Below are 27,749 nucleotides of genomic sequence, written 5' to 3'. Positions count from 1 at the left end.
TCAACCTGTTCATCAGATGACCAAAACTGTAGGCAGACTTTCAGTAGTCACTATTGTCTAAGAGCAACGCCATGCAGGTGTCTCTATGGCCTGACTCACAAAGTTCTTAAGTTCCTGTCCTGTTCATGGCTGGTGGCGCAGGTCTAAAGTGCTCACTAAAGTTTTAGTGTCAACGTAGGTCCAGAAAGGCTGGATTCAAGAGAAATATTCACGCTGACCACTGACTATAAATTATTTTCATTTGCATATCTTGTTGTCCACATTTCAAATGTTGACACCCTGAAACTCTGGTACAGTCCAGTTCTGCACTTCGTTTACTGCACTGAAAGTACTTTAAAGGAGTTAGAATATGGTTTATTAATAAACTGTAATGAGTAGACACAACTAAGGAATTCAGCACTTCTTTGTCCTTTTGTGTGATTTAAACATTGCACATGCGCCCAGCTTTCTCAATCCCATTGAATAATTTGAATTTTGAACCGCAGCCCAGACAGTATTGTATTTAAATACATTTACATACACCAAAAATGCTTTTGGGCCAGTCTGCCCCGGCCCAAACAAATTGGCTTAAATGAAAGACTGATAAGAAAATGTAGGGCCTTTCTTTGCATGTGATTTCATTCCTGTGATTGACCTTCCTTGTATGAGGTCTGCAACTTAGTATGTGTAGAAGCTATGCGATTAGCAGTGCTTGTGAGTAGCTTACAATTATAGAAACAAGGATCGAAGCATCCTCTGGAAGCGGTATGAGCAAATGTAATCTGAATTCATAGAGGAGAACTCCTTTGTGTGGGTTCTGAGGCAGAGTTTATTTGGCAGCCGGCAGGGGATAGCTGGTCAAGTATTACTGCCCTGATTTAACAGTCAGTGGGACTCCATGCTTTTGTGACTGTGAGGTCCTTACTGATATTTATAATTGTAGATTTTAGATTTACCAAGGCATTTCAAAATAACAAAATGCACAGGATGCATCGAACTGGAGTGCAACTTGAAATACATTATAAAGCTGTTTATAGAGCGCCTGGTTACTTCAGCTGAAGTGTCCATGCGCTAAAACTTCATACTCGGGCAACACCTATGAGACAAGCTCCAAAATGGCATTAAGCCAGTCCAAATAAACAGTTTTTAAGTCTCCTTCGAAAGATCAATTCAGAGCTTTCTTGTCTGAGGAAAGGTATTCCACTGTTTGGAAGCTAGCCAGCTAAAGGAGCAGCCTCCCATACAAGCTCTTTTCACAGTGGAGATAATGGCGAGAAAGGCCCTGTGGACCTAAGGTTTTACAATACGAGGAGGCTAGTGATTTATCCAGCAACCAGACACTAAAAGTGGTCACAATGCAGCAAAGAAACAGTGGTTCTGTAGAACACTTCTTCGAACAGATTCCTATTGTGAGCCTCTTCTCAAGCATCAAACGGCAGAAATGGAACAGCTTCACATGCACATGCTCAGTGTTGCTTAAAACTGTTCCTGGAGTAGTTCACGCAGCATAACTCAGTTTATTGCACACTAGAGTCGATGTAAAAGTTGTGACTTTGCAAATAGTCACTGTGGACATTCATGGCTTAGTTTTCGAAGCTCTAAATAAATGCTCAAGAGGGGCAGGGCCGGCTGCAGCTCAAGATGGCACTTGGGGCTACTGAGTTGGCCCCGTTTTTCCACCCATAGTGGAAACCCTGCACTACTAAGCATCCGGGAACGCAACACAGAGATTGTCCGGAGGTATTGCTTGAATGGGCAATGACTGTAGAGCTGTGGTGGCTTCTTATAAGGGGTTCCAGTGAGCAGGTCGGCCCTCTCGACCTTGTCTCCAGGCTCCTGATAAGAAGACGAGGAGGAGGGGGCTGAGTGATGATCCAGCTACAGAGTGTTGTTTCAAAATACAGCACTCTTTAGGTGTATGTCTGGCTTGTGCAAGTCTGAGGGACTTATTTCAGCTCCGGTCCCCTCACACAGGCACAATCCATTTTATGTAACAGGCAGCACAGTATATCTGCTAAATTGTGGTTGTCAGTGCGCACGTCAGTGCATCCCTGAGGCCAATGAGAAGCCACACAGAGCAGCAGGGGCAGGATCCCCAGCACTGTCCCAGCTTCTTATAGGGCTGTTGTTCCAGTCCTATGAAGAAACTGGGAGAGGGATTGAGGTGGTACTTTCCCTTTTCAAACCTACACTTGCTGCTCTATCTGGCTCCTCATTGGGAATCATGGCTTGCTGGTTCCAATGACCAGCACCAGATTCCTGCTCTGCTGCTGCCATGGAGCCTCTGATTTTGCAGCATAGGAAACAAGGTATGTAATACAAATTGTTTCTCTCTCTATGTATGCATGCATTTGGAAGTGTGTTTGTGAGTGATTGAAAGTGAATGGAAATGAGTGAAAGTGTGTGTGGGTTTGAAAGGGTGTGTGAATGAGTGAAAGTGAGACCGAGGGAGTGAGGGACGAAGTGTGCGCGCATTAGGAGGAGTGAGTGATTGGAAATTGTAAGAGGAGTGGAAGTGAGTCAGGGGTGTAGCTATCAGTGGTGTGGCAAACAGTGAGTGTGTGTGTGTGTGTGTGTGTGTGTGTGTGTGTGTGTTTTTAAGTGAGTGATACCCAGTGAGTAGGAGTATGTTTGTGTGTGAGTACCAGTGAGTGGGAGTGAGTATTAGTGAGAATGAGTACATGAGAGAATGTGAGTTAGAGTGAGGGGAAAAGAGTATGAGCGAGACAAACTTTGAAAAACCTGTTGTGAACTCCTGGCAGTTTTTATGCCCCGCCCTTTCAAAGATAACCAGCTACCATTGCTATTGAGGTCTCGCTAACGGGAGTGTTAGTGACCGGGCCGATCTACTCCTGGCCTTCCAGGATTGGGGCACTTGCACACCGGTCACAACTGTGCAGTAGTCTGGGGAACATCAAAAATTGTGGCGGCTGAGACGTTAAGACAGACAAAAGTGCGTGTACCGTGCCAGCCACGGTGATCCCATACAGGCCTCGTGAGTGCCAGCAGGGTGGGGATATAATCCAGAGAATGCAGTGGATCTCTCCCTTTGGTAAGTAGTGTTCACAGACATCGGGCACCTGAGACTCGCCGCTAAGATGCCCCCAAAGAATTTCCACCCTCATTTGCAGTGTCCCGGATCCTGAATGGAGCGCCAGTGACAAGCCATTCCAGGACATCATTTACGTACTAATTATTACAGGTGAGGATGCTAGCCCACCTTGAAATGGTGATCAAAAGAAGACAAGAAATTACTTCTTTGTGTGCCTTTCAGCATCCTCCAAAGGAGAACTGACTGGTTTGAAGGACCCTGTGTGGTACTGGGTGTATTGAGATCTGCTAATGTTGGAACAAGCCAATACAAGATTTAATACTAAATTGTGGTTGTCACATACATAAAAACTTGGAGGCATAACCGTGTATACTGAGATGTGACAACCTACATCAGACCAGAGCATAACCGTTCTAAGCCTATTTCGTAATTTGAATGCAGGCTAATAATGCAGCTCTAATGAGCCAGGAAGTTGTTACAGCACTGTAGGAAAATTGATTGTTAAGCTATGAGGAAATGAGACCACCTACTGGATGTGTCCTGTGCATAAAGCCAAAACAGTGGCTTCTGTTAGTGAAGCTTAATTCTGAGACTCGCCCTTCATAACTAGGCATGATCAGCAATGCTTTCCTATCAGAATATCAGTGCGAGACATAACCAAAACCATAATACATTTTAAAAGTAACGTATTAATAGGAAACAACTTAGTTAAAAAGCTAACATAATAATAGGTAAAATGACACAGAAATAAACAAATCTGATTGAGGAATAAAGTTATTAAAAAAAAAAAAAAGAACAGTTGCAATGCAAACCAGTTGGATGCCTAACAATTAATGTTAGTCTGTTGGGTGCAGTAGGCCAGCACCTGAGCTGGCTTGTGATAATTCATGACACACATGCAAAGTAAGGTAACAGTTCCTGAAGAAATATATATGCCAGTATGGTCTACTATGCAAGAGGAAGGGGAAAAGGGGAGGATGACAAAGGGTCTCAGACTAGGTTCGAAAATGATAGTGTGATGGAGACTAGAGACTCCTGGATGGTACTAGAAGTGCCCTCACACACCCTTGCGGGTGCAAAGCATCATCATCGGGCTGTGCTCCTCGTGGGGGTGGCGCTGCAGTCCCTCACGGGCCCTAAAAGGGCTCTCTATCGGAGATCTTTTGGTGGAGTCGCCGTAGTTGTGCGTGTGGGTGTGTGGGGAGGGGGGTGGTGGTGAGGCTAAAAAGACCTAATGGTGCCCTAACTATTTATTGGTGGGCCCAGGAGGTCTGCTAAAAATAACGGGGGACAATGTTATATAAACATTCTGAGTGGGGGAAAAAAGCTGTAAATACGTCCCACTGCTCTCGGCCCGTAAGAGTGAGGGTTTAAAGTGAGAGAGAGGGAGTGCAAGTGATGGTCAACATGTTTCGCGCTGTTGCCGGTCCCTAATGGATCCTAGCGCTTCGTCAGGACCAAGGTGGTGATTAAAAAGAAAGGGGTGGGATTCAGAAACAAGGGGGGAGAGTATACTGTAATCCCAGAAACACAACAAAGTTGTGGGAGGAACACGGATTATTCGTGTCCTTGACGTCGAACCTGTGATGGAGAGGGAGAGAATAAAACATTAAAAAAATATATTGTGGGGCTTCCTACGAAAGAGGGCTCGAAAAGCATGCACCAGAGAGAAGAGTATTCCAGCCGTAGTCGTGCTAGGAACGGGTGCTCGTGCCCTGTGTGACGTCGATGGAAGCGCCCAGCAATGGGGATTAGAACAAGACAAACACAAACTGCAAGTAAGGTTTCTCAGATTGCCCGTAAAAAGTCCCTTCTAAGATAAAACAGGCTAAATGTGATGGTGGGGTTTAAGAGACTCAGTGACAGCGCTGTGTGTGGTGACAGGAGTTTACTCACACCAGTGGGCGATTGGCTGACTCGTCTACAAGTAAGGCGGGAAGTGATCAGAGAGTTAAAATGACTCCCTAGCAGTATTTTAAATAAAATAGCCCAGACATAATAGGGTGATTCGATATGAGTATGGCATGGACGTGGAGGGAACATGCCATAGGTTGCAAGTGCTGGGTACGTGAGAGTACAAATAACGAGTGTAGACGTAACAAAGATAAATACATGCTTGTAGACAATGATTGAATAGACAGTCCTACCCGCAAGAAGTCTGGGTCCACGCGGTGCCGGGTCTTGACAAACTGGGGCGGGGGCTTCAGCTGTGAAGGTAATGGGTTAGGGATGGAAACCAGGCAGCATAAGTTATGGAGGGGGTTGTTGTTGTGCAATGGCTCGCACACGGGGCTAAAAAGTGTAGTCACGCCGTCTATCACAACAAGTACAAAGGCTGTATGAAGGTCGCTTAAGACCGTAGGACGTACTTACATCTGCCCCGGGAAATCGCCTCGACAACCTAAGATGCCTCCAGAGTCGCCGGTACTGCTTATCGGCGGCGCAGCGTCTTAAATGTGCGCTCAAAGATCAATGGTCAGAAGGGTAGGGTAGATACTGAGAAGAGACTCAACTACGTCTCAAAAGGGTAGCGGCCATCTTGGAACGGCAAGAAAGTCCGAACATATTCCTTTAGCTGTAAGGCAAGGGCTGGTATCATAGGTGGTGGGGTTAGGCAGAGTGTGGGTATAGGTATCCCGCATAGCCATATGCAGTGATTTGGGAATGCGTATGGCTGTGTATCCAGTATTGTTATTTGTTGGATTCAGCTACGTCTCAAAAAAGTAGCGGCGGCCATCTTGGAACGGTCAAGTGTCCGAACCTATGTCTATTGCTGTGTGGCCGGTGCTAGTATCATAAGTGGTGGGGTTAGGGAAAAGTGTACGTATAGGTGTCCCATATAACCATATGTAATGGCTGTTGACTGCATATGGTTCGATGATCCAGAATCGTTATGTTAGGACCATAGGAGTGTGTGTCACAAGTGTCAGAATGTCACAACACATAGAGGGCCAGTGTATTGCTCGTAAATGGAAAAAGTCTACAAGTTCCCCAAGGAGGCTGGTGCTAAGAGGTTAATTGGCAAAAGTATATGCCAGGAGTTCAGTATACCATGGGGGGATATAGGGTGCCACCATCTAAGATTGCTCAGTTATGATGGTACGGCAGGTGGAAGGTGTATTACATTGTTTTCTAAAAGGTAATGAATCAGGCGTGGAGTGTGGTCCACGGAATGTCGTCATTAAGGCCAGACACATTAGACTTAAGTCTGAAGACCCATCGCTGTTCGGTTTTGAAGAGGGTCCCAGCTGACCAGGAAGGGTTGTGATCAATGACAACCCAACGTAAGCTCTCAGGGGGGTGGTTGAGTTCGAGAAAATGGTTCTGCAACCTCGTTTGGGTTCGTTTACATCTTATTGTGCTTTTGTGTTCCCCAATGCGTGTTTTGACGGGTCTTGACGTCATCCCGATGTAGTGGAGTCCGCACGGACATGTTAGTAAATAGATGCAGTTCTTGGAGTTGCAGTTTGTATGGCGTTTTAATTGCCATGGTCTAGACATGCCTAGATCAACCTCCTTTGTAGATCTGGTTTGGGAACAGCACGAACACGACCCACAGGGGAAATGGCCCGAGATGGGAGGTAAGTGCCAAAGGGTTGGAGACGGTTTAGGAATGGTTCTGGGGCGTGTATGTACAAGGATGTCCCTCAGGTTTTGAGTGCGTTTGAAGGCAAACAGGGGGGGAGGTCCCGGATCAAACGTCCCAGTACTTAGTATTCGCCAGTGTCTTTTCACTATTTTTTGGATAGTGTTGGAACGAGGGGTGAACGAGGTCACGCAGGTGAGTGCAGAGTTCTCTGGTCTTGTTCTTGTTTCCAACAAGGACTCGCGATGGTTGTTTCTTGCCCTCTTATGAGCTATTTTGATGATGTTGGTGGGGTAGTTCCTAGCAGTGAGGTTTTTACTCAGTATGGTTGCTTGTGTCTCGAACTCGTTGAGGGTGTTACAATTTCTTCTTAGGCGGAGGAACTGGCCCACAGGGAGGTTGTCCCTAAGTGATTTGGGGTGGTGGCTCTGATAAAGTAGGAGGCTATTTCTGTCCGTGGGTTTTTTGTAGTTGGTTGTGTAAAGCCCACCCTCTTTGAGTGTGATGAGGAGGTCCAGAAATGGTATGGATTCGGGGGAGTGGGTTCCTGTGAATCTGAGGAACGGGTCAATTGTATTCATCCAAGTGAAAAAGGCGATACATTCCTCTACACTACCTCTCCAGAAGATGAGGATGTCGTCGATGTATCGGCGCCAGAGGAGGATGTTATCATGGAATGGGTTGGAGGGTGTTCTAATTTTTGCTTCCTCCAAGTCGGCCATATAGAGACATGCCAGGCTCGGCGCAAAAGTGCTGCCCATGCATGTACCTTGGATTTGGTGGTAAAGTTTATTGTTGAATGCGAAGAAATTTTCTTTAAGTGCAAGATGAGCACAGTTGCAGATGAAGGGTATCGGAGTGATGTATGGCCATGGGTCCACATTCTGTAGGGCACGATCAAGGACTGTCAAGGTGGCGTCCTGCGGGATGTTCGTGTATAGTGCCTCAACGTCCATAGTTACGAGCAAGTCAATCGTCTCTGGAGAGTCAAAAAGTTGTATCAGATTGAGTACCTCCATAGTGTCTCTCAGGTAAGTGGGTGTCTTGCTGACTAGAGGTCGTAAAAAGAAGTCGCAGAACTTACTCAGAGGTTCAAGTAAGGAGTCAATACCTGAGACTATGGGGCGTCCTGGCGGCGGATTCATGCCTTTATGAATTTTTGGAAGGCAGTAGAAAAACGGTGTCCGTGGGTTGGTTTGGTTTAGGAAAAGGGCCTCATCATGCGAGATCCAATCCTCAGCCTCACCTTCTGTGGTCAGGCTCTGTATCATGTTCACGAGGCGTGGCGTAGGGTCCGTTTCAATGAGTTGGTAGTATTTGGTATCTGAAAGTTGTCTTTCACATTCCGCTTCATAAATCCCTTTGTCAAGGATGACGATCGCGCCGCCCTTATCAGCTGGTTTGAGGATGATCGTCTGGTCATCCGCGAGACTTGACAGGATACTTCGTTCTGCCTTGGATAGATTGTCATAGTGATGGCCAGTGACTCTGGTCTCGGTGACTTCTTTAAGGACTGCCTGTTCGAAAGTGAGGACTTCGTTAGGTGTCATGGCTGATGTGGGGGTGAACCTGGATTTATTCTTCAGACCAGTCCCTACTGTCGGGGGAGCAGGTTTACCATCAAAAAATGCCTTGAGACGTATTTTCCTAAAGAAGAGGTGAAGTTCCTGATGGAGTCTAAAATCATCCTCTCTGGGAGTTGGAACAAAACCAAGGCCTTTCTCCAGGAGTTGTTGTTCGTCCGGGGTGAGTGATCTAGATGATAGATTCACTACTAGGGATTCGTTGACTTGCTCCTGAGAGTCATCCTGTCCTGGTCTTGCCACTGGACATTTTTTCCTCCTGTTCTTCTCCTGCCTCTTCCTCTGCCCCTCCCACTGTTTAGAAAAGGGGGGTTCGGAAATTGGTTGTACTGAGGTATGGGCTGGTGGGGTCCAGGTGGGTGGTTCCAGAGAGGTTGGGGGCCCATCCATGGTCCTTGATACATAGGTGGTTGATAAGGGAGGCCCGGGAAGCCTTGAAACAAGGGAGGAGGTGGTGGTGGTTGTCTGTATCCTCCTCGGTACCTTGGTTGTCTATTATCATAGCTAGAATTGCTATTATTGGAGCCTGACGAGTGGTTGCTGCTAGCATCATCCGAAGTCTCAGGAGTTTGACTAACATAGTCTTCTTTCGTGTATGGAAAGATTTTCTCTTTATCAAATCTTTTCACATCCTTTTGGAGTTGGTGAATCTTTTGTTTGGTCAGGTACTCCTTATGATCGTTTATCTCCTGATTGATCTCAGACAGGCGTGACTTGAAGGTAGTGATGGAAATGCCTGTCTTAAGTCTATTCTCGGACAGTGTAATTTGTATTAGGAGTTCGTCCGATAGTCTTTTGGCTGTGTTGATGATTAACACCAGCCAATCCCTCGTGCACTTCCATGCAATGCGGGACCATTCCCGTCGAAAAATGATGTCCTCAAGGAATATACGTGGCGAGAGCGTGACAAGTAAACCATTGGGAGCAATATTGGCTCTTAGGTACTCGGTCATAATTGTACCATGTAGGGCTGTTTTAATTTGTAGCCTCCTCAGAGTTTGTAGGGCTTTCCAGTCGTCGTCCCTGCTGCCTGATGGAAGGTTGCCGTCCTCTGATAATAAAGAGGGGGCTCTTAGAATCTCGGCTACTGTCTCGTCATCGAAACAGAGGCCGGGGTCATCCATGATGGATCAGGGGTCTAAAGATGTTAGGGGGACTATAGAGTTAGTGATGTCTTGTGTGGAGGGGGGGTGGGGGGTGTGGGAAAAAAGGGAAAAGGGGCGGGTTATGTTAACCAAGCCAAAGAGATGAAAAATAGAGGGGTTGTCCCACGGCTAGCTGCCGTTCTAATATGTATACACACTTCAGAGAGAATGGGGGGACAAGGAGCGGATGAGTAGGAAAGGGAAAAGGTCCTGTACCGGTGCTCCTGAAGTTAAACCACATGCAAAGTAAGGTAACAGTTCCTGAAGAAATATATATGCCAGTATGGTCTACTATGCAAGAGGAAGGGGAAAAGGGGAGGATGACAAAGGGTCTCAGACTAGGTTCGAAAATGATAGTGTGATGGAGACTAGAGACTCCTGGATGGTACTAGAAGTGCCCTCACACACCCTTGCGGGTGCAAAGCATCATCATCGGGCTGTGCTCCTCGTGGGGGTGGCGCTGCAGTCCCTCACGGGCCCTAAAAGGGCTCTCTATCGGAGATCTTTTGGTGGAGTCGCTGTAGTTGTGCGTGTGGGTGTGTGGGGAGGGGGGTGGTGGTGAGGCTAAAAAGACCTAATGGTGCCCTAACTATTTATTGGTGGGCCCAGGAGGTCTGCTAAAAATAACGGGGGACAATGTTATATAAACATTCTGAGTGGGGGAAAAAAGCTGTAAATACGTCCCACTGCTCTCGGCCCGTAAGAGTGAGGGTTTAAAGTGAGAGAGAGGGAGTGCAAGTGATGGTCAACATGTTTCGCGCTGTTGCCGGTCCCTAATGGATCCTAGCGCTTCGTCAGGACCAAGGTGGTGATTAACAAGAAAGGGGTGGGATTCAGAAACAAGGGGGGAGAGTATACTGTAATCCCAGAAACACAACAAAGTTGTGGGAGGAACACGGATTATTCGTGTCCTTGACGTCGAACCTGTGATGGAGAGGGAGAGAATAAAACATTAAAAAAATATATTGTGGGGCTTCCTACGAAAGAGGGCTCGAAAAGCATGCACCAGAGAGAAGAGTATTCCAGCCGTAGTCGTGCTAGGAACGGGTGCTCGTGCCCTGTGTGACGTCGATGGAAGCGCCCAGCAATGGGGATTAGAACAAGACAAACACAAACTGCAAGTAAGGTTTCTCAGATTGCCCGTAAAAAGTCCCTTCTAAGATAAAACAGGCTAAATGTGATGGTGGGGTTTAAGAGACTCAGTGACAGCGCTGTGTGTGGTGACAGGAGTTTACTCACACCAGTGGGCGATTGGCTGACTCGTCTACAAGTAAGGCGGGAAGTGATCAGAGAGTTAAAATGACTCCCTAGCAGTATTTTAAATAAAATAGCCCAGACATAATAGGGTGATTCGATATGAGTATGGCATGGACGTGGAGGGAACATGCCATAGGTTGCAAGTGCTGGGTACGTGAGAGTACAAATAACGAGTGTAGACGTAACAAAGATAAATACATGCTTGTAGACAATGATTGAATAGACAGTCCTACCCGCAAGAAGTCCGGGTCCACGCGGTGCCGGGTCTTGACAAACTGGGGCGGGGGCTTCAGCTGTGAAGGTAATGGGTTAGGGATGGAAACCAGGCAGCATAAGTTATGGAGGGGGTTGTTGTTGTGCAATGGCTCGCACACGGGGCTAAAAAGTGTAGTCACGCCGTCTATCACAACAAGTACAAAGGCTGTATGAAGGTCGCTTAAGACCGTAGGACGTACTTACATCTGCCCCGGGAAATCGCCTCGACAACCTAAGATGCCTCCAGAGTCGCCGGTACTGCTTATCGGCGGCGCAGCGTCTTAAATGTGCGCTCAAAGATCAATGGTCAGAAGGGTAGGGTAGATACTGAGAAGAGACTCAACTACGTCTCAAAAGGGTAGCGGCCATCTTGGAACGGCAAGAAAGTCCGAACATATTCCTTTAGCTGTAAGGCAAGGGCTGGTATCATAGGTGGTGGGGTTAGGCAGAGTGTGGGTATAGGTATCCCGCATAGCCATATGCAGTGATTTGGGAATGCGTATGGCTGTGTATCCAGTATTGTTATTTGTTGGATTCAGCTACGTCTCAAAAAAGTAGCGGCGGCCATCTTGGAACGGTCAAGTGTCCGAACCTATGTCTATTGCTGTGTGGCCGGTGCTAGTATCATAAGTGGTGGGGTTAGGGAAAAGTGTACGTATAGGTGTCCCATATAACCATATGTAATGGCTGTTGACTGCATATGGTTCGATGATCCAGAATCGTTATGTTAGGACCATAGGAGTGTGTGTCACAAGTGTCAGAATGTCACAACACATAGAGGGCCAGTGTATTGCTCGTAAATGGAAAAAGTCTACAAGTTCCCCAAGGAGGCTGGTGCTAAGAGGTTAATTGGCAAAAGTATATGCCAGGAGTTCAGTATACCATGGGGGGGATATAGGGTGCCACCATCTAAGATTGCTCAGTTATGATGGTACGGCAGGTGGAAGGTGTATTACATTGTGATAATTCATGGCCAGGTAAAAACTGCTGTCTTGCCCTCGTCATGAAGTTTGCTTTTACACTTAAAACATTTCTTGAGGTCAAATCTTAAGCAGTTCAAGGTTGCAAATTGTAGCTGAACTGCCATGCAATAATTAACAATTTAAAACTGGATCAGCCGAATAGCAAATAAAAATGTATTGGTTCCTGTGGTATCCTGGATTACCTGTAGTTTCCAATTTTGAAAAAGTTAGCAATTGATTATTCAGGTAAAATGGATGAAAAGCAACACAGTAAAGATCAAGCCGGCATAAACGTGGACAAACAACCACAGCAAAATAGTTCTGTGGGTAAGCATTATATCAATGGCACGCCACATCTTGTCCCTATTTGAAATTAGTGCAGGACTCCTTATATAGTCTGTGATCATGCTTAAGCTTGCTTGATCATACATATTTTGCTATGGATGTGAATCTCTACTGTCTTGGCAACAATAATTATATGGCTTAGACCTGTACGGATTAGGATCTTTTGTAGGTCATTTGAATCACCCATAAGTGGATTTCCTTTACAAAACCACCTCAAATGTCATAAATAGAGAAATTATATATTTTTAGGAACTAATGCGGATATTACAGGATCTGGAAAGTTGTGTTTGCTATTTTTCTCACCAGGGTTCTAAGAAGCCCATGGGGGTAAACTTGCACTCTATAAGACTTTTTACATGGCATAACATTTACAAGCTTGCTTCAATCAACACGTGCAAATTTGCAGCCATCAGGAGATACATTTTATTTTAACTTGTACTAAATTCAGGGCTAGGCACTACCATGAGTGGCAGAGACATTACCACTGACTGCGATTACAGTGTTGGAATGACGATCTGCATGCATTTTTTTATTGAGATGAGGGGCTCCAGGGTATTTCATACAATAGTACCTGGTCTATTTAAGGTATCTGATTACCCCATGTACTACTCTGTCTAATGTGATGTGTGATTGCCCCGGAATGGAAATGCTTGAACTCTTCAGACAGACAGATACTGGATATGTATTTATCCCAGGGTTTGAAAGATCAACAAATTCCCACTAGACCCAATCAATCAATCAGACATTTATAGAGAATGGCAAATCACCCGTGAGGGTCTCGAGGTGCTGGAGATTATGATTGCTTCGTGGGGGACATCCAGGTCTTTAGCTCCCTTCTGAATTGCTGGAGCGAAGAAGCAGTCCTGAGGTGGAGGTTGTTCCAGGCCTTGGCTGCCAGGTGTGAGAAGGAGCACCCTCTGCTGTTGGTTCGGTGGATGCGTGGGGTGTCTGCGAAGGAGAAGGATGCCAATTGGAGGTGTCTAGTCGGTTGATGGAAGGTCAGACGTTTGTTGATGTATTCTGGTTCTTTGTTGTCCAGGCCTTGTAGGCATAGGTCAACATCTTGAACTGGCATCTCTTCTGAATCCGGAGCCAGTGTAGGTTTCTGAGGTGGTTTGTGATGTGGGTCCTTTTTGGGGGGTCGAGTATGAGTAGTGCAGCTGCATTCTGTATTGTCTAGAGTCTTTTTAGGGGGCGTGCCGTGATTCATACATAGAGTATGTTTCCGTAGTCCAGTCGACTGGTGGTGAGAGCTTCAGTGATGTCCCTTCTGGGGCTGGTTGGGAGCCACCTGAGGATCTAGTGGAGCATGTGAAGGTTGTGGAAGCAGGCCGATTATACTGCGTTGACTTGTTTCTCATGGATAGCTTGCTATTCAGGATGATGCTGAGGTTGCGGTGTGGTCTGTTGTGGCGGAGTCAAGTACCTTAAAAAGTGTCTTAAAAGGTATTATACCATGTTCATATATATTTCTTGAGTTTAATCTTGTAGTGAAGAAGTGCAGTCAAATGTACACCTCAATGACTGCATCACTTTCATGACCCTGCTCCCAGTGTCACGGTTTACCTGAGTTCACCATCTACCTCCACCACCAACACATGTATGTACTTGCGCACCGGCAGTGAATCTGGATGCTGATGGTGAACAGGTCTTTGCAGTAGCCAGAAATATTTGGGTCATGCTGTTTTCATTCAGTGGTGGAGGTGTGCATCTGACTCCTCCCAGCATTACATCATTTTATGGTAAAAGCTCAAGTATACTGGAGTAAACCATGGCTAAAGTGAATAACTCCCTAGTGACTGCCTTAGCCTAAAGTCACAGTCTGGTGCTAGTGACGAAAGCCCTGTACACAGTACTCCTGTCCCTTCCAGCTACACTGACCTATTGGCAGATTTTTTATTTAAATTTTTTATTGGGTGCTTTTATATACCGTGTACAAGTGACGAGATCATCCGAACGTTACAAGCTCTAAGGTCTCATTGACTGCACTGCATCAACTAATAGAGAGCCCCTACTGGTAGGGAATCGGCAGAGAAGATGTTACTCCTGGAGTTAGACAGAGGAGAGCAGCAAAACACTGTTCAAAGTGCCGAAAATATAGCTTGCAGTTTTGCAGATATGTTTATGTAATCTGCAGGCCACAGAAATGAATATTGTGCTTCTGCTTCTAAGTTTAATACAGGAAGTTGTGTTACCTATTTTTTAAGGAGCAATAGACAATTCATTTTATGGTATGTGTTATACCTGGCACTATTGGCGTTGGTTTCCCCTTCATTTTTTGCTTTTGCCTCCTGTGTTTTTGCTGTGGGGTAGACTCCGTTTTGCTGGTCTAGATGCTTTGGGCACTTTGTCACTGCTGTTCAGTGCCAAAGTGCAAGTGCTCGCTTTGTAAATTACTGTTATGGATTGGTGTTTTTCATGATTGGCTAATTGATTTACTAGTCAGTCCCTAGTACTGTGCACTGTGTGTGCCCAGGGCCTGTAAATCAAATGCTACTAGTGGGCTTGCAGCACTGATTGTGCCACCCACAGAAGCAGCCTGTAAATGTAACTCTGGCCTGCCATTGCAGAGCCTGTGTGCAGTCTGGCACTGCCATGTCGATAAGGCAAGTGTACCCACTTGCCAGTCCCTAACATTCTCTTATCTTACATATTAGTCACCCCTCAGGTAGGCCCACGGTACTCCTGTGGGCAGGGTGCAGTGTATGTGAAAGGTAGGACGTACCCTGGTGTGGGTGGCATGTCCTGATAGTGAATTACTGCCAATTTCATTTTTCACTATTGCAAGGCTACCTGTTGCCATAGGATAGAATGGGGAGTTTGTTTATAACATCTTATAAACATAACTCCCCCTGGGAACAAGATAGAAAAATAAAGTTTAGTATACCTGAACTCAGAATATTAAAATGCATCTTTTAGTGAGGGTGATTTTTACATTCTGTGTTTAAAAATACTGCTTTTAGAAAGTAGGTATTTTCTTGTTTTGCCATCAAGTACGCCTCTGCTAGGTTTGTGTATTACATGTCTGGCTTTTGGATAACAGCGGCTGTGGAGGAGCAGTGGCTCCAGAGAGCCTGACGAGTCAGGGCTGGGCTGTATAGACTTGGGCTGCATTTAGAGTAGGGGGATGAGATTTCCTTTCACCTGAATGGACCTGGTCTGCCAAGGACAATGCTGTCTCCACCTCTTGCCAGGAAGCTGCACCAGAAAGGACCGAACCGGTTTTGACCAAGCACAGGGCTTCTCTGCCACCAGAGAGAAAGGATTTTGGGATATAAATATTGGGGCCCAGACCCCAGTCTTTTAGATCACTTCTGGGAATCAAGAGGAACCTTTGCCAAGGAGAAGAGCCGGAGAACCGGAGGAGGAGTACTGCCCCTGTGCTGTTTGCTGTCTGGGGTTGGCCTGCAGTGGGTACTTGCTGCCAAGGAAGGGAGAAAGGACTTTGCTGTGTCCCCTGCTTGAGGAAGGGCTTGAACTGAGCTTGCCCCTGTTCACAAGATCTCAAGAACATCAAAGATCTCACCAAACTTCTGGGCACCGTCTCTGGAACTGCTGGTTTCAGTTGCCTGGAGAAGAAAAGGGTAACCGACTGTCATCGAGTCCGTTGCAGGCTTCCGTGTCCTGAAAGCACCGTAGAGAGCACGGCCTCATGTTGCAACGCAACCCTGGTCTTACCGACTCCGTCCTGGGGGCATCGCACTCTGCAATGCTTTGCTACACGCAGCACTGACGTCCGCGACTCCGTCGCTGCCCTACTCAAACATTGACCGGCTCTGCCGCCGCACCGTGACTTGCCAGCACCGCATCGAGTATCGCCTCACCTTGCAACGCAAGCCTTGGTGTCACCGATTCTGTCAACGAGCCGCTGCCTGCACCGAGCCATGAGGACACCGCACGCTGCAACGCTTCCATCTCACATCGCAACCACGACGGTTGCCCCGGACCAGCTCATACCATTGTGTCGGCCGCAGCAACAAAAGGTACTGTCTCCGAGTCTGTCAACGCTTTTGCTAACCCGTATCGACGCGGATGGCTGGAATTGTTAAACTCTGTCTTATTCAGTATCACAGTAGCCCCAGACGACGCTACCAAGTCGGAGGAACTGTATTTTCACGTTTTTCCTGCAATTGAAAGGTTATTTTGCACAGTAACTATTTTTAAGAGTATTGTACGTTGGATTTTTGTCATTCTTGATCTTGTTGGTTTAGATAAAGTTTACTTATTTTTCTAAACTGGTGTGGTGTTAATTTGTAGTGTTGCCACTGTATTACTGTATGTGTTCACAAATGCTTTACACACTCTCTCTGAGATAAGCCTGTCTGCTCTTGCCAAGCTAACAAGGGGGTGAGCAGGGGTTATTTTTGAAGTGTATCCCCCTTACCCTGACTAGGAAGAAGGGTCCCTATTTTGACAAAGATACCTACCTCTGCCAACTAGAGACCCCCACAGTATGGCTCATTGGAATGTCACTGTCATTATTGAATAAAATAATAACTTGTGATTTACACAATGCTTGCTGCCACCTTTCTGTGATACTGCATCACTGTATCAACACATTTTACTATTTTAGCAAGAGTACATGGGAAAGAGGAAGAGAAAGTAAGGGGGAAAAGACTGAGAAGAGAGAAAAAGAGACAGAGTGGGAGACAGTTGTGAGAGGAACAGTCAGGGTATAATAGTGAAGTAGAACGAGAGGGAGATGTTCAGATATGGGTGTGAAGCAGAGGTAACAATGGCAGGCAGAAATATTAGAATACCTTGGGAAGACAGAACGGAGCAAAGGGCCTCAGAGTTTGGTAGTTTGAAGTGCACTGTCTGCCAAGCTCCCGGTTACCCACTCAGTTTAGGCAAGCAACTGTCACTCAGCTGGTGGAATCTAAGACCATCCGCCTTACGGAAATCAGTTTATGTACCTTAGACCTGTGCCCTATTGTACTTTTTCCTTTTCTGAACAACAGTGAAAGCCTGTCAGGGAACAGTAAAACACAGAAATAATACCCCCCCCCATCCCCCTATGCTGGGGGAGTGGGGAGAATCACAGCATATCAGGGACATTTGTTTTACAAAACAGACTCCCACTTTGTGAGTTTGTAAAACAAAAAACTGTGCTGGCTTATTAAACATTGTGCCTGTACAGCAAAGCTGCAGAGGCGCTAGCTCCTCTGAAGGCACAGCGATCACTGTAAGGCGGGCAAAGATCTCTAAATGTGGAGTGCTGTAGTCCACCAGGACAGCAGAGTGCCTACCTGGTGGAACAGAGTGCATCCCTCCTTAGTCTGAATGAGGCCTGCAGTCTCACACCTCACCTTCCAAACCACATCTCTAACACCAACTGGGGCCAGTGGAAAAAATACCTTTTCAGCCTACTCTGTTTTCATTCCAGGAAAACCTACAATCGCAGACAATGTACTCTGTGTACCAAACACCAAGATGACATATAATAGGTGGTCTGTGCATTGTAAAAAACTCAGTGTGGGTCATGCCTCTGAACCATGAATTAGTTGTGCCTACTAAAACAATGAATTAGTGTCAAAGCTTCTTGGACTCAAACTAATGTCTGCAGTGAATTTTGTGTGGTTCCCTACGTCCCTCAACCATTTGCCCACTGGCAGCTCTGGCTAGCTACCTTTAACAAGCCTGCCTCTGATTCAGGCCCACTTCCCATGAGTACTACTGGGTGACATTCACAGCACGTGCATTGCTGTATTTTTGTGTGATTAATATGTTAGTGAATGTAAGATAACAATACAACCACAGAATCTCAATTTCTTGAACCAATTTAGTGTTGAAATGCAGAGCAATAGTACAATGACTGTATATTTTATTTCAATATTACCAAATTTTTAGAGCGTAAGAGCTGCATGGTAGATGAAAGGGACAGTAGAGGTGTTGTATACTCAGTCAGAAACTTAGGAGGCAAGCTCTTCTAAGTGCCCATAGTTCTATCTGGTATCTAGTTTAACTATACTGCTTGGTCAGAGGGAAACTCCAGACATTTTCTCTTAGGAGGGTCTGTGTGCCATCGTTGATGTTGTTTATCAGCTGCCTAAGCCTGGCATTAAGCCACCTCACATCACCGTCCATCTCTGTGTCATCCACTCACTGTACTCTGTGTAGTCTTAAAAGCCCCTTCACTCTGGCAAGCCATAGGGTGGTAGCATATCTCAGTGACTTGTCTGCCATTCCTGCTCGGCCTATAATCTGTGCTTTCTCTTGGGCTTGTTTGCTAGGAAACACCCCTTCCCAACAAGTAAAAGTAAAAGACTGCTCGCTCTGCCACAGTTCAGCTCGTCATGGGGCGTAAACAAGCATCATTTCTAAAGACATATCATTTTGACTGCTAACTCTTAGGTCTCTAAATTAACTGACCAGATTTCTAAGCATGCAATATGTATACATGTAATATTAACCCTTAGAGTCCCCGTCCCCCCAATCAACCCTTTTGTGCTATTATACCCCTGTATCCTGTGGTTATACTCCTTATATTGTGTCTGTCTTGACATGATTAATCATCTTTGCTTTATCAAATTGAGTAAGTAGCTCACTGTGTTTTAATGCTTTCTTTCCAGAGAAAATGCAAGACATTGCAGATGAAGAATCCATCACTCAACATTCAGGGGAGAACGACAAGCACCAAACACCACACCCCACAGAAGACTCTGCTGCGGACAGAGGGGAGAACAAAACTGACATTCCTCCTTTCACATCCTGTCTTCAGCTCAACACAGACCTAGCGACAAGAGTTTACTCTTATCCATGTCCTTCAACCCAGATGCCAGAAGGAGAAATTGCTAATGTTGCAGCACAATGTTTATCTGGTGCAACCTTATTGCTCAATGGATTATTACATACACAGAATATGGAGGAAGAGGTTACTCAGAATCATGATCCGTCCCCCTCTCAGGGAGGCATTCCATGGTCTACAAGTGTGAAGCAGCTTGGTCAGGAAGAGTTGGTGGCTGAAGAGAACACACAAGGAACAAAAAATGTCTTCTCAGATGATCCTAATTTTAACCAGTCCTCCCAACTGGACATCCACTCATGGGTGAGCATGGAAGAGAGAGCCCACCAGTGTCACATTTGTGGCAAGCACTTCAAGACCCCATCCACACTACGCATTCACCAGCGTATTCACACTGGAGAGCGTCCATATGGTTGTGATGTGTGTGGCCAGAGCTTCCGTCATCAGTCCTCGCTGGTGAGCCACCAAAGGATACACACAGGACATAAACCGTACCAGTGTAATGAATGTGGCAAGTGCTTTGGGCGGCGTTCCTTGCTCACAGTGCACTATAGGACTCACACCGGTGAAAGACCGTACAAGTGCACAGAATGTAAAAGCAGTTTCAGCTGTCGGTCATCTCTCAACCACCACCTCCAGAGCCACAAAATAGGCAAGTGTTTTATATGTGGGGATTGTGGCCGAAGCTTCCGGCATCAGAACTCTCTGGAGAGCCACCAGAGGAAACACTCTGGGATAGGGCTGTATCAGTGTCAGGAATGTGGTAAAGACTTCGCCAGGCTTTCACAGCTTGCGTCACATCAGAGAAAGCATAGTGGAGTCAGACGTTTACAAAGTGAAGGTAACCTTGACGGCCATACCGTTGACAAAACCAATAAGCGTTTTGAGTGCAGTGACTGTGGCAAAAGCTTTGGTATGAAAACCACCCTTAGAGTTCACCAACGGATCCATACCGGTGAACGTCCCTTCCGGTGTGACCTGTGTGGACAGGACTTTCGGCACCAGTCCTCGCTTGTAAGTCACCAAAGAATTCATACTGGTCAGAAGCCATACCAGTGTAACGAGTGTGGCAAGTGCTTTGGTCGGAGAGCTCTGCTCACTGTGCATCAGAGGACTCACACTGGGGAGCGTCCCCATAAATGTACAGAGTGTAAGAGTAGCTTCAGCTGTCGCTCATCCCTCACCCAGCACCTCCAGGGTCACAGACAGGGCAAGTCATTCATCTGTGGGGAATGTGGGAAAAGCTTTGGCAAGCACTCTACTCTCCTCATTCACCAACGGACACACACTGGAGAGCAACCCTACCGCTGCGATGCTTGTGGGAGAAGCTTCCGTCACCAATCGTCACTGGTGAGCCATCAGAAAACCCACAGTAGACCATTCTATCAGTGTAATGAGTGTGGTAGAGGCTTCACCCGGGAGTTGCAGCTTCAGGCCCATCAAAAAACGCACAGTGCAGAGAAGCAGTTGAAAATGGAAACGGAGTGTGCGGTCATAGCTGGTGATGCTGCCACCCTAGCCGCAGAATTCCAGATAGACAACTCTGGTAAACACTTTAGGTGCAATGAATGTGGAAAAACCTTTGGCATGAAAACCACTCTTCGTGTACACCAGCGTATACATACTGGAGAGCGGCCATTTGCTTGTGAATTGTGTGGTAACAATTTTCGGCATCAGTCCTCACTAGTGAGCCATCGACGGATTCACACTGGACAGAAACCATACCATTGCAACGAGTGTGGCAAATGTTTCGGCCGGCGTTCCCTTCTCACTGTCCATATGAGAACTCATACTGGGGAGCGGCCCTACAAGTGCACAGAGTGTAAGAGCAGTTTCAGCTGTCGATCATCACTCACCCATCACATAAAAAGTCACAGACTGGGCAAGTGCTTCATATGCAATGACTGTGGCAAAAGCTTCGGTAGACACTCCACTCTCCTTATCCACCAGCGGACACATACAGCTGAACAGCTTTTCCGGTGTGACATATGTAAAAAAGGCTTCAGGAAGCAGTCGGTTCTAGCGAGTCATCAAAAGTCACACTTGGAGCAGGGATTGCATCATTGTAAGGAATGCGGTCAAGACTTTGTTCGGAAGTCACAACTCCGAGTGCATCAGAAGACGCATACTATAAAGGAAAAGATGAAAATGGAATCTGACTCAGAGGGTGTTCTCAGCAACTCGTCCTCTATACCACATAAGAAAGAGATTCACAGCATCAAAAGCTTTAAATGTAATGAATGTGGTAAAACCTTTGGCATGAAAACAACTCTTCGGGTGCACCAGCGAATTCACACTGGAGAGCGTCCATTTGCTTGTGACGTGTGTGATAAGAACTTCAGGCACCAGTCCTCTCTGGTGAGCCACCGGCAGATACACACGGGGCAGAAGCCGTACCAGTGCAGTGAGTGCAGCAAGTGCTTCGGTCGCCGCTCCCTTCTCACTGTGCACCAGAGGACCCACACTGGGGAGCGCCCTTACAAGTGCACAGAGTGCAAGAGCAGCTTCAGCTGTCGGTCCTCTCTCAATCACCATCTCAAGAGTCACCGGCTAGGCAAGTGTTTTGTATGTGTTGATTGTGGCAGGAGTTTCCGAAATGAGACCTCTCTGTCTCGCCACCAAAGGATACACTCCGGGCTAGGGCTGCATCAGTGTAAGGTTTGTGGTAAAGACTTTATCAGACTTTCACAACTGACTTTACATCAGCGGAAACACGCTGGAGAGAGGTGTTTGAAAAGAGAAACTAACTTTGAAAGTGGAATGTGTCACCAGCCTCCCACCCGCCAGCCTTTTTATGCCCTAATTAAAGACCAATCATATGCCCCCCAGGCTATCTATGGCATCATCAGTGACCAGCTCCCCCTTCATAAACCTGTTCTTGGCATCATGAGTGGCCCTGCCCTTCCAGAGAATGTGAAAACTATTATCAGCGACCAGTCCCTACTCTCCCAGGCAGCACAGAGCATCATCAGTGACCAGTCCCAGAGTTCTGAAGCTGTACATGGCTTCAATCAGAAGTCTGCAATCCCACAAGCTATGTGTAGTGTCATTCATGACTCCTCTTCTCTGCTGGCTCCTGTCCATGTCAGTAACCAATCCTGTCAACCCCAGGCTGTCCAATACCTGCAGCAACAGTCTGTACATAGTGCCAGCGAACAGTCATCCCTCCCACAGGCTGCCTACAGTATCCTCAGTGACCAACCTCCTCTGACCCAGGTTGTACGTACAATTGTCTGTGATCCCCAGGTTGTACATAGTATTCCAAGTGACCAACTCAGTTACCCCCAGGCTGTTCATAGTATCCTAAGCGACCAGTCCTCCCTCCCTAAGGTCATGCAGATAAACAATCCCAGTAAGACGTTTCATTGTAACGAATGTGGGAAAACCTTTGGAATGAAAACAACCCTTCGGATTCACCAGCGAATCCACACCGGGGAGCGTCCCTACGGATGTGACCTGTGTGGACAGAGCTTCCGGCACCAGTCCTCCCTGGTAAGCCACCAAAGGATCCACACAGGACAGAAGCCGTACCAGTGCAATGAGTGTGGAAGGCGCTTTAACAGGCGTTCCCTACTCACAGTGCACCAGAGAACACACACTGGAGAGCGTCCCTACAAGTGCACGGATTGTAAAAGCAGCTTCAGCTGCCGATCCTCGCTCAACCATCATCTCAAGAGTCACCGGCTAGGCAAGTGCTTTATATGCAGCGAATGTGGCAAAAGCTTTGGTAGGCACTCCACCCTACTCATCCACCAGCGGATGCACACCATAGGACCATTGTTCCATTGTCACACATGCGGTAAAACGTTCCGGAACCAGGCTTCTGTTGTAAGCCATCAAAGAACTCACATAGAGGAGGAGTTGCATTTGTGTGAGGAACGTGGTAAAGGCTTCTCCACAGAGTCAGACCTTACTGTCCATCAGAAGGCACATAGCACAAAACAGCCAGTCCCACAGCTAGTAACTACAGAGAAACTGTTAAAAAAAGAAACAGACTCCGAAACTATTCTCCTAGACCCGACCAGCTTCCATAAGCACACTGCTGTTCCCAACTCTGGAAAATGCTTTGAATGTAATGAATGTGGTAAAAGCTTTGGTATGAAAACCACTCTTCGAATACATCAGAGGATACACTCTGGAGAACGTCCATTTCAATGTGATATTTGTGGACAAAAATTCCGGCACCAGTCATCACTTGTTAGCCACAGAAGGATCCACACCGGACAGAAGCCGTACCAGTGCAGTGAGTGCGGAAGGTGCTTCAGCCGACGTGCACTACTCAATTCTCACCAGAAAACTCACTCAAGGGAAACCAGACCCCCTATCAAGGAGAGCAAGGCTGACTCCATTACCGCAGCTGCCCTTCCAGCAGTCCAAGAAATTGCCGATAGCTTAGAGCACAGTGAGTTTGAGATGGCTATCGGCAGCAGCCCCACCATTTCCTTCCACCAGCAAAAGCACTCCAGAGAGAAGCCATTCTGGTGCAGCATCTGCTGGAAACGTTATCGCAATAAATCTTCGTTATCACAGCACTTACGGTCTCATTCATATCGGGACAAGAGGCACCTATATAGTGAGCGTGGGATTGACTTCAACCATCTCAGCAATCTACTTGAGCATCAGAAAATTCGCAGCGGGGATAGATCATTGCTGTGGGATGGACGCAAGACCCTCTTTTCTGCACAGCCTTCTTGCTCTGTGTCCCAACCAGTTACAGAGGAGAAGCCCGACCTGAGTGATGTCTACAACAAAACATTGGAATCAGTGTCCCAACATGTCCTCTCACATGACGCGCGCCGAGTAACATCACCCTTACCAGCAATATTTGATGAGAAGCCCCAACTTACCCTGCCTCTCAAAGTTCCAGTAGAAGAACAGCGATACCCATGTGCTGTCATCGATAAAACCAGTGCTGCACCGTGCCATTTTCCTGTCCTTCAGCAGTTTCAAATGGACATAAAGCCTTATCCTTCTAGTGTCACTGACCACATTTCTGCTGGCCAATCTCCTGTTGTGGGTACACTGCAGATTCAGGAGGAAAAGGTGTGTGTAAGCAACACGTTCAATCAGACCCTTAATAAGGAGTCCACTAACTCTCCACCAGTTCAGAAAGAGGAACATGCAATCCCAGACCATGACTGTGATCAGGTCAATGTTAGTCCTCCAAATGATATGAGCCAGAATCCACCTCCGTTGACTGACCACAGGCATGTCCCTAAGGTTGAGCACCCAGACAAATGGAAGTCATGCAGTGCGAAAATTGACAGGCCGCCCCAGGTTGCAAGCGCCAGACTGTCTTCGAAGGAGGACAAGCTGTGTATGGACGAGGCTCTTAATGGAACTAGTCATGTGCCAAGCCATCTCCACCTTCCCTGGCAGGCCCAGGACGAGTATGAGGAGAGAGAAGGGGGGCGACCTTTCAAGTGCGAGCAGTGCCAAAAGTGCTTTCACAAGCAGTCCACCCTTCGTGTCCACCTTCGGATCCACACCGGGGAGCGGCCCTATCCGTGTGGCAAGTGTGAGAAGAGTTTCAGACACAAGCAGTCTCTCACACACCATCTGCGCAGTCACACCGGTGAGCGGCCATATCAGTGCAACCAGTGCAGGAAATGTTTTACTAGACTCACTACCTTGCTGGAACACAGGAGAACTCACTGTAGAACTGGGCTGCATGAAGACTATGCCAGGGGGAACAAGAATGTTGTTTACCCATTTTTAGATAACTTGGGCACACAAGCTGTGGAGGGTTGGGCCATCCATAGCCTCCTATATAGTGGAGACATTTTAGCCAGCTACCCAGTTTTGCCCTCGACCAGGGGTTTACCCATTTGCTGGGCACCAAACCTGTCTGTCAGTCAGAGTTATAATGGCCTTTCAAACTGCGATGGACTTCCAGAGTCAAATGCCTTGTGAAATGTCTGCAAGAGCTGTTAAGAAAAGGCAATGACTACCTATAATGTAATTGAAGAGAGGATGGACCATGGCTTTGCCCCTACAAACACAGATTTAGGGGGGTTAAAACTGCCACAGAGCTTGCTGTTGCATTGCAGTTTAGGGCTAAGGGGCCTGAGGTTTTGAGGGTCAGAGTCTCCGTACCTATTGAGGTGTTTGGGGCAGAGAGAGGCTTTTTCAAGCTAGTACACAGGGGGATACACGGTCTGTGGGGCAATGTTTCATAAAAGTGTGCTTTTTCAGTATAGAACAGGTGGACTGCGAAGTGGACAGACTTGGAGAGCACAGTAGTGTAGTAAGAATAGCTTTGTGAAGTGTGTCATCCTCTTATTGTGGATGTTTTTAGAAGGCATCATTGAGTGCTGTGGAAAAAGAGATGCCTCCTTGTAGGTTAAAGTGGAATCCTTGGTGTCTCCAGAAAAGCTGCAACAGATGCTATGGGTTATGTTTACTGCCAGTAGAGGAAAGGGACAGCTTTTTATTGTTCTAAAAATCCTGCTCTGTGAGCTGTGGCATTGTCTTGTCCATTGCAGGGAACTGTGATCTCTGTATGACAACGGTCTTTGTACGCTGTGGATAGAGCTGCGATTGCTCCATATCATAGGAGAGCTTTTTGAGAGCTATGGTTGTGTTTCCTTTCTGTTGCACTGAATTATGGCTATGCCTTTGTCACTTGGATGAAGCTGTTGTCAGCGACTGGTGCATGGAAGCTGTAGTGTGCCTGTTTTTTATGGATGAAGCTTTCAACTCTGAACATCATCTAGAAGCTGCATGTGAGATGTGCTTGTGCCTTGGATGACCTGCTGACTGAGTGTTTTGCATATGAACTGTGAGTGGTACGTGGTCTCTGAATATTGTATGAGAGCAAACATTGTGTCCTGTGGAAGGCCCAATTGTTTCTAGATATCATATGAGTGCTGTGATTGCATCCTATGGATGGTGCTGTGCTCCCAGAAGGTCACCACAGATTCTCACTGTTAAACTGAAGGGTGATCGCCACATCCTGTGAATGCCGCAGAGACTGGTATGTTTGTCATTTATGAATGTCAAATGAGAGCAGTGGCTGCATCCTGTGGATGTGCCTGAAATCTCTGATTGGCTTTTCTGTTGTTTGGGTTATCCCTCTATGTGCTGTGTAGGCTCCAGTGAGCAGTTATACAACAATGGTGTAGTATTGTGAGGGTGTGTGCTTGTCGCTGGTGTAACTTCATCCAGTGTGCAGGAAGTGTTACAGGATTGGGCATTTGTTGCTTGGATGCAGTTGTCTGGGTGTGGCATCGCTGCAGGAAGTGCTGCAAGCCTGTGCCTCACTCTGAAAGTATTGCAATGACTGCTGTACAGCTGTTTCTCCTCTTGATTGTATTTCTGAAATGAGTGGTATCAGTCTGTTTCCCCCCTGTGTGCTGTGGTCACTGAATGCCCTGTATTCGGTGCTGTAAAGCTGTGTGTCTCCTCTAATAGACTTTGGACTCTGCATCCGGCTGCAATATAGATAGAGGAAGGTACCACAAAGTGCTGCATGGGCCCCCTTTGGAGACTTCGTCTCTGCACCTTTAGGAATGTCTAGAAGGACCCATTTGCAATGGAAGCAATCGAAGCGAGAACAAGATGGAGGATCTGGAACTGTTTGCGTTGTAGCATTTCCTTGTGTTGGAGATGGGCTGCACACTGTTTAATAAAGAGCATACTCACTTCTAAACACTACTTTGTATGAAGAATCTGGAGGTGTCTGGGAGTGTTGTTCAGTCATTGATTTTAGGCTTGTGTTATGCATGTAATTCATTTACATCCAATTGTGCCGCTACGGTTTCCATCTTTTATGGCAGGTTTGGAGGTTTTCCCTCAGCAATTCCATGCCCTACTTTTAGGGGTAGCAGTATAGGTGTCCGGCGATGTGGTGTCCTACAGGTAAGGAGGACGGCAAGGGGTGTCTCCCAGTGACACACATTCCTTCACGCTTAGCTAGAAGTGGCAGTCCCTCAGCGACAGAGTGTCTTGCAGTAATGGTTGTCTCCGAATGATATGCTGTCCCAATGGAAGGCCAGAGTAGTTGTCTCCCAAGGGTGCCCAAGAATGCTTGTCAGTATTGCTGTGTGAAACTCGAGGGAAAAACACGAGGAAATAGACTAAGAAAAAAAAATAATTCATGGTAATCACCAAAAGATTGTAAATATTTCTCTGCCTCAGAAATGAGTGGAGACCGTGGTAATGGTAATTCATAGATGGGATGAGTGGCCTTGAAGTCTTAACATGATGAGAGCGGTTGTCTTCCCTTCCAGGCATTATATGAATAGTGGGATCCTCGGAGAGCCTTTCTGTGTTGCTTGCGCCGAGAGAGGTTTCTTCTGTATGTCTGTCCAGTCCAGTTACTCGAGTCTCTTTCACCTCTGCCTTTGCCAAGTAGTTCAGAAGGTTGTGTTTTGCAAGGCAGGGCCCGACGCTGCATTGATATGTGTTGAGAATGGAGCTGGTTTTCCTTGAAACTATGGCTGGAAGGAAGGAGTAGGACTCGGGTAACTGGGACCGAGTCCTGAGAGGTCCACAGTGTCTGAGACATTGGTGTGCATCATAATGCCCACGTGGCTTCATTCCAGAGCCTCCCTATGATGTCCATGTGGCCCTTTATTGTGGGTTTCCCTGAAGTTCTACTGAGGCCCAATGACATTGGATAGAAAGAAGTAATACAACCAACAATGATAAACAGTAAGTATGAATGAATTAGGTTTTTTCATTTGCATAAGTTAATTAAAACCTTTGCATTACTGTAAAATAGCATTGTGAAATAGAACTCATAATAATATGTAAAAATATGCCCTAGCTAGAGTCTTTGTTTACATTAAAAAAGGTGCCAGTTACTCTGGGATCCAAATTTTTTTTTGTTCATATGG

The 27,749-nt window shown here is 46.6% G+C and overlaps 1 protein-coding gene across 2 annotated transcripts in view; it reads left to right on the top strand.

Moving 5' to 3' along the window:
* Nucleotides 1-27,672, top strand: part of LOC146808838 (uncharacterized) — a 42,388-nt gene extending 14,716 nt beyond the window's left edge. For both annotated transcript variants that reach the window (XM_085615662.1, XM_085615661.1), the window contains exon 4: nucleotides 18,737-27,672. In XM_085615662.1, the coding sequence (XP_085471788.1) occupies nucleotides 18,737-24,822 (6,086 nt within the window). In that variant the 3' untranslated portion in view covers nucleotides 24,823-27,672. The remainder of the gene's footprint in view (nucleotides 1-18,736) is intronic.
* The last annotated feature ends 77 nt before the right edge of the window (nucleotides 27,673-27,749 follow it).

The sequence above is a fragment of the Triturus cristatus genome, chromosome 7 (genome assembly GCF_964204655.1).
Source record: "Triturus cristatus chromosome 7, aTriCri1.1, whole genome shotgun sequence".
Classification (NCBI taxonomy): Eukaryota; Metazoa; Chordata; class Amphibia; order Caudata; family Salamandridae; genus Triturus; species Triturus cristatus.
The sequence above is the reverse complement of the archived record's forward strand: the minus strand, read 5'-3'. Positions and strand labels throughout refer to the sequence as shown.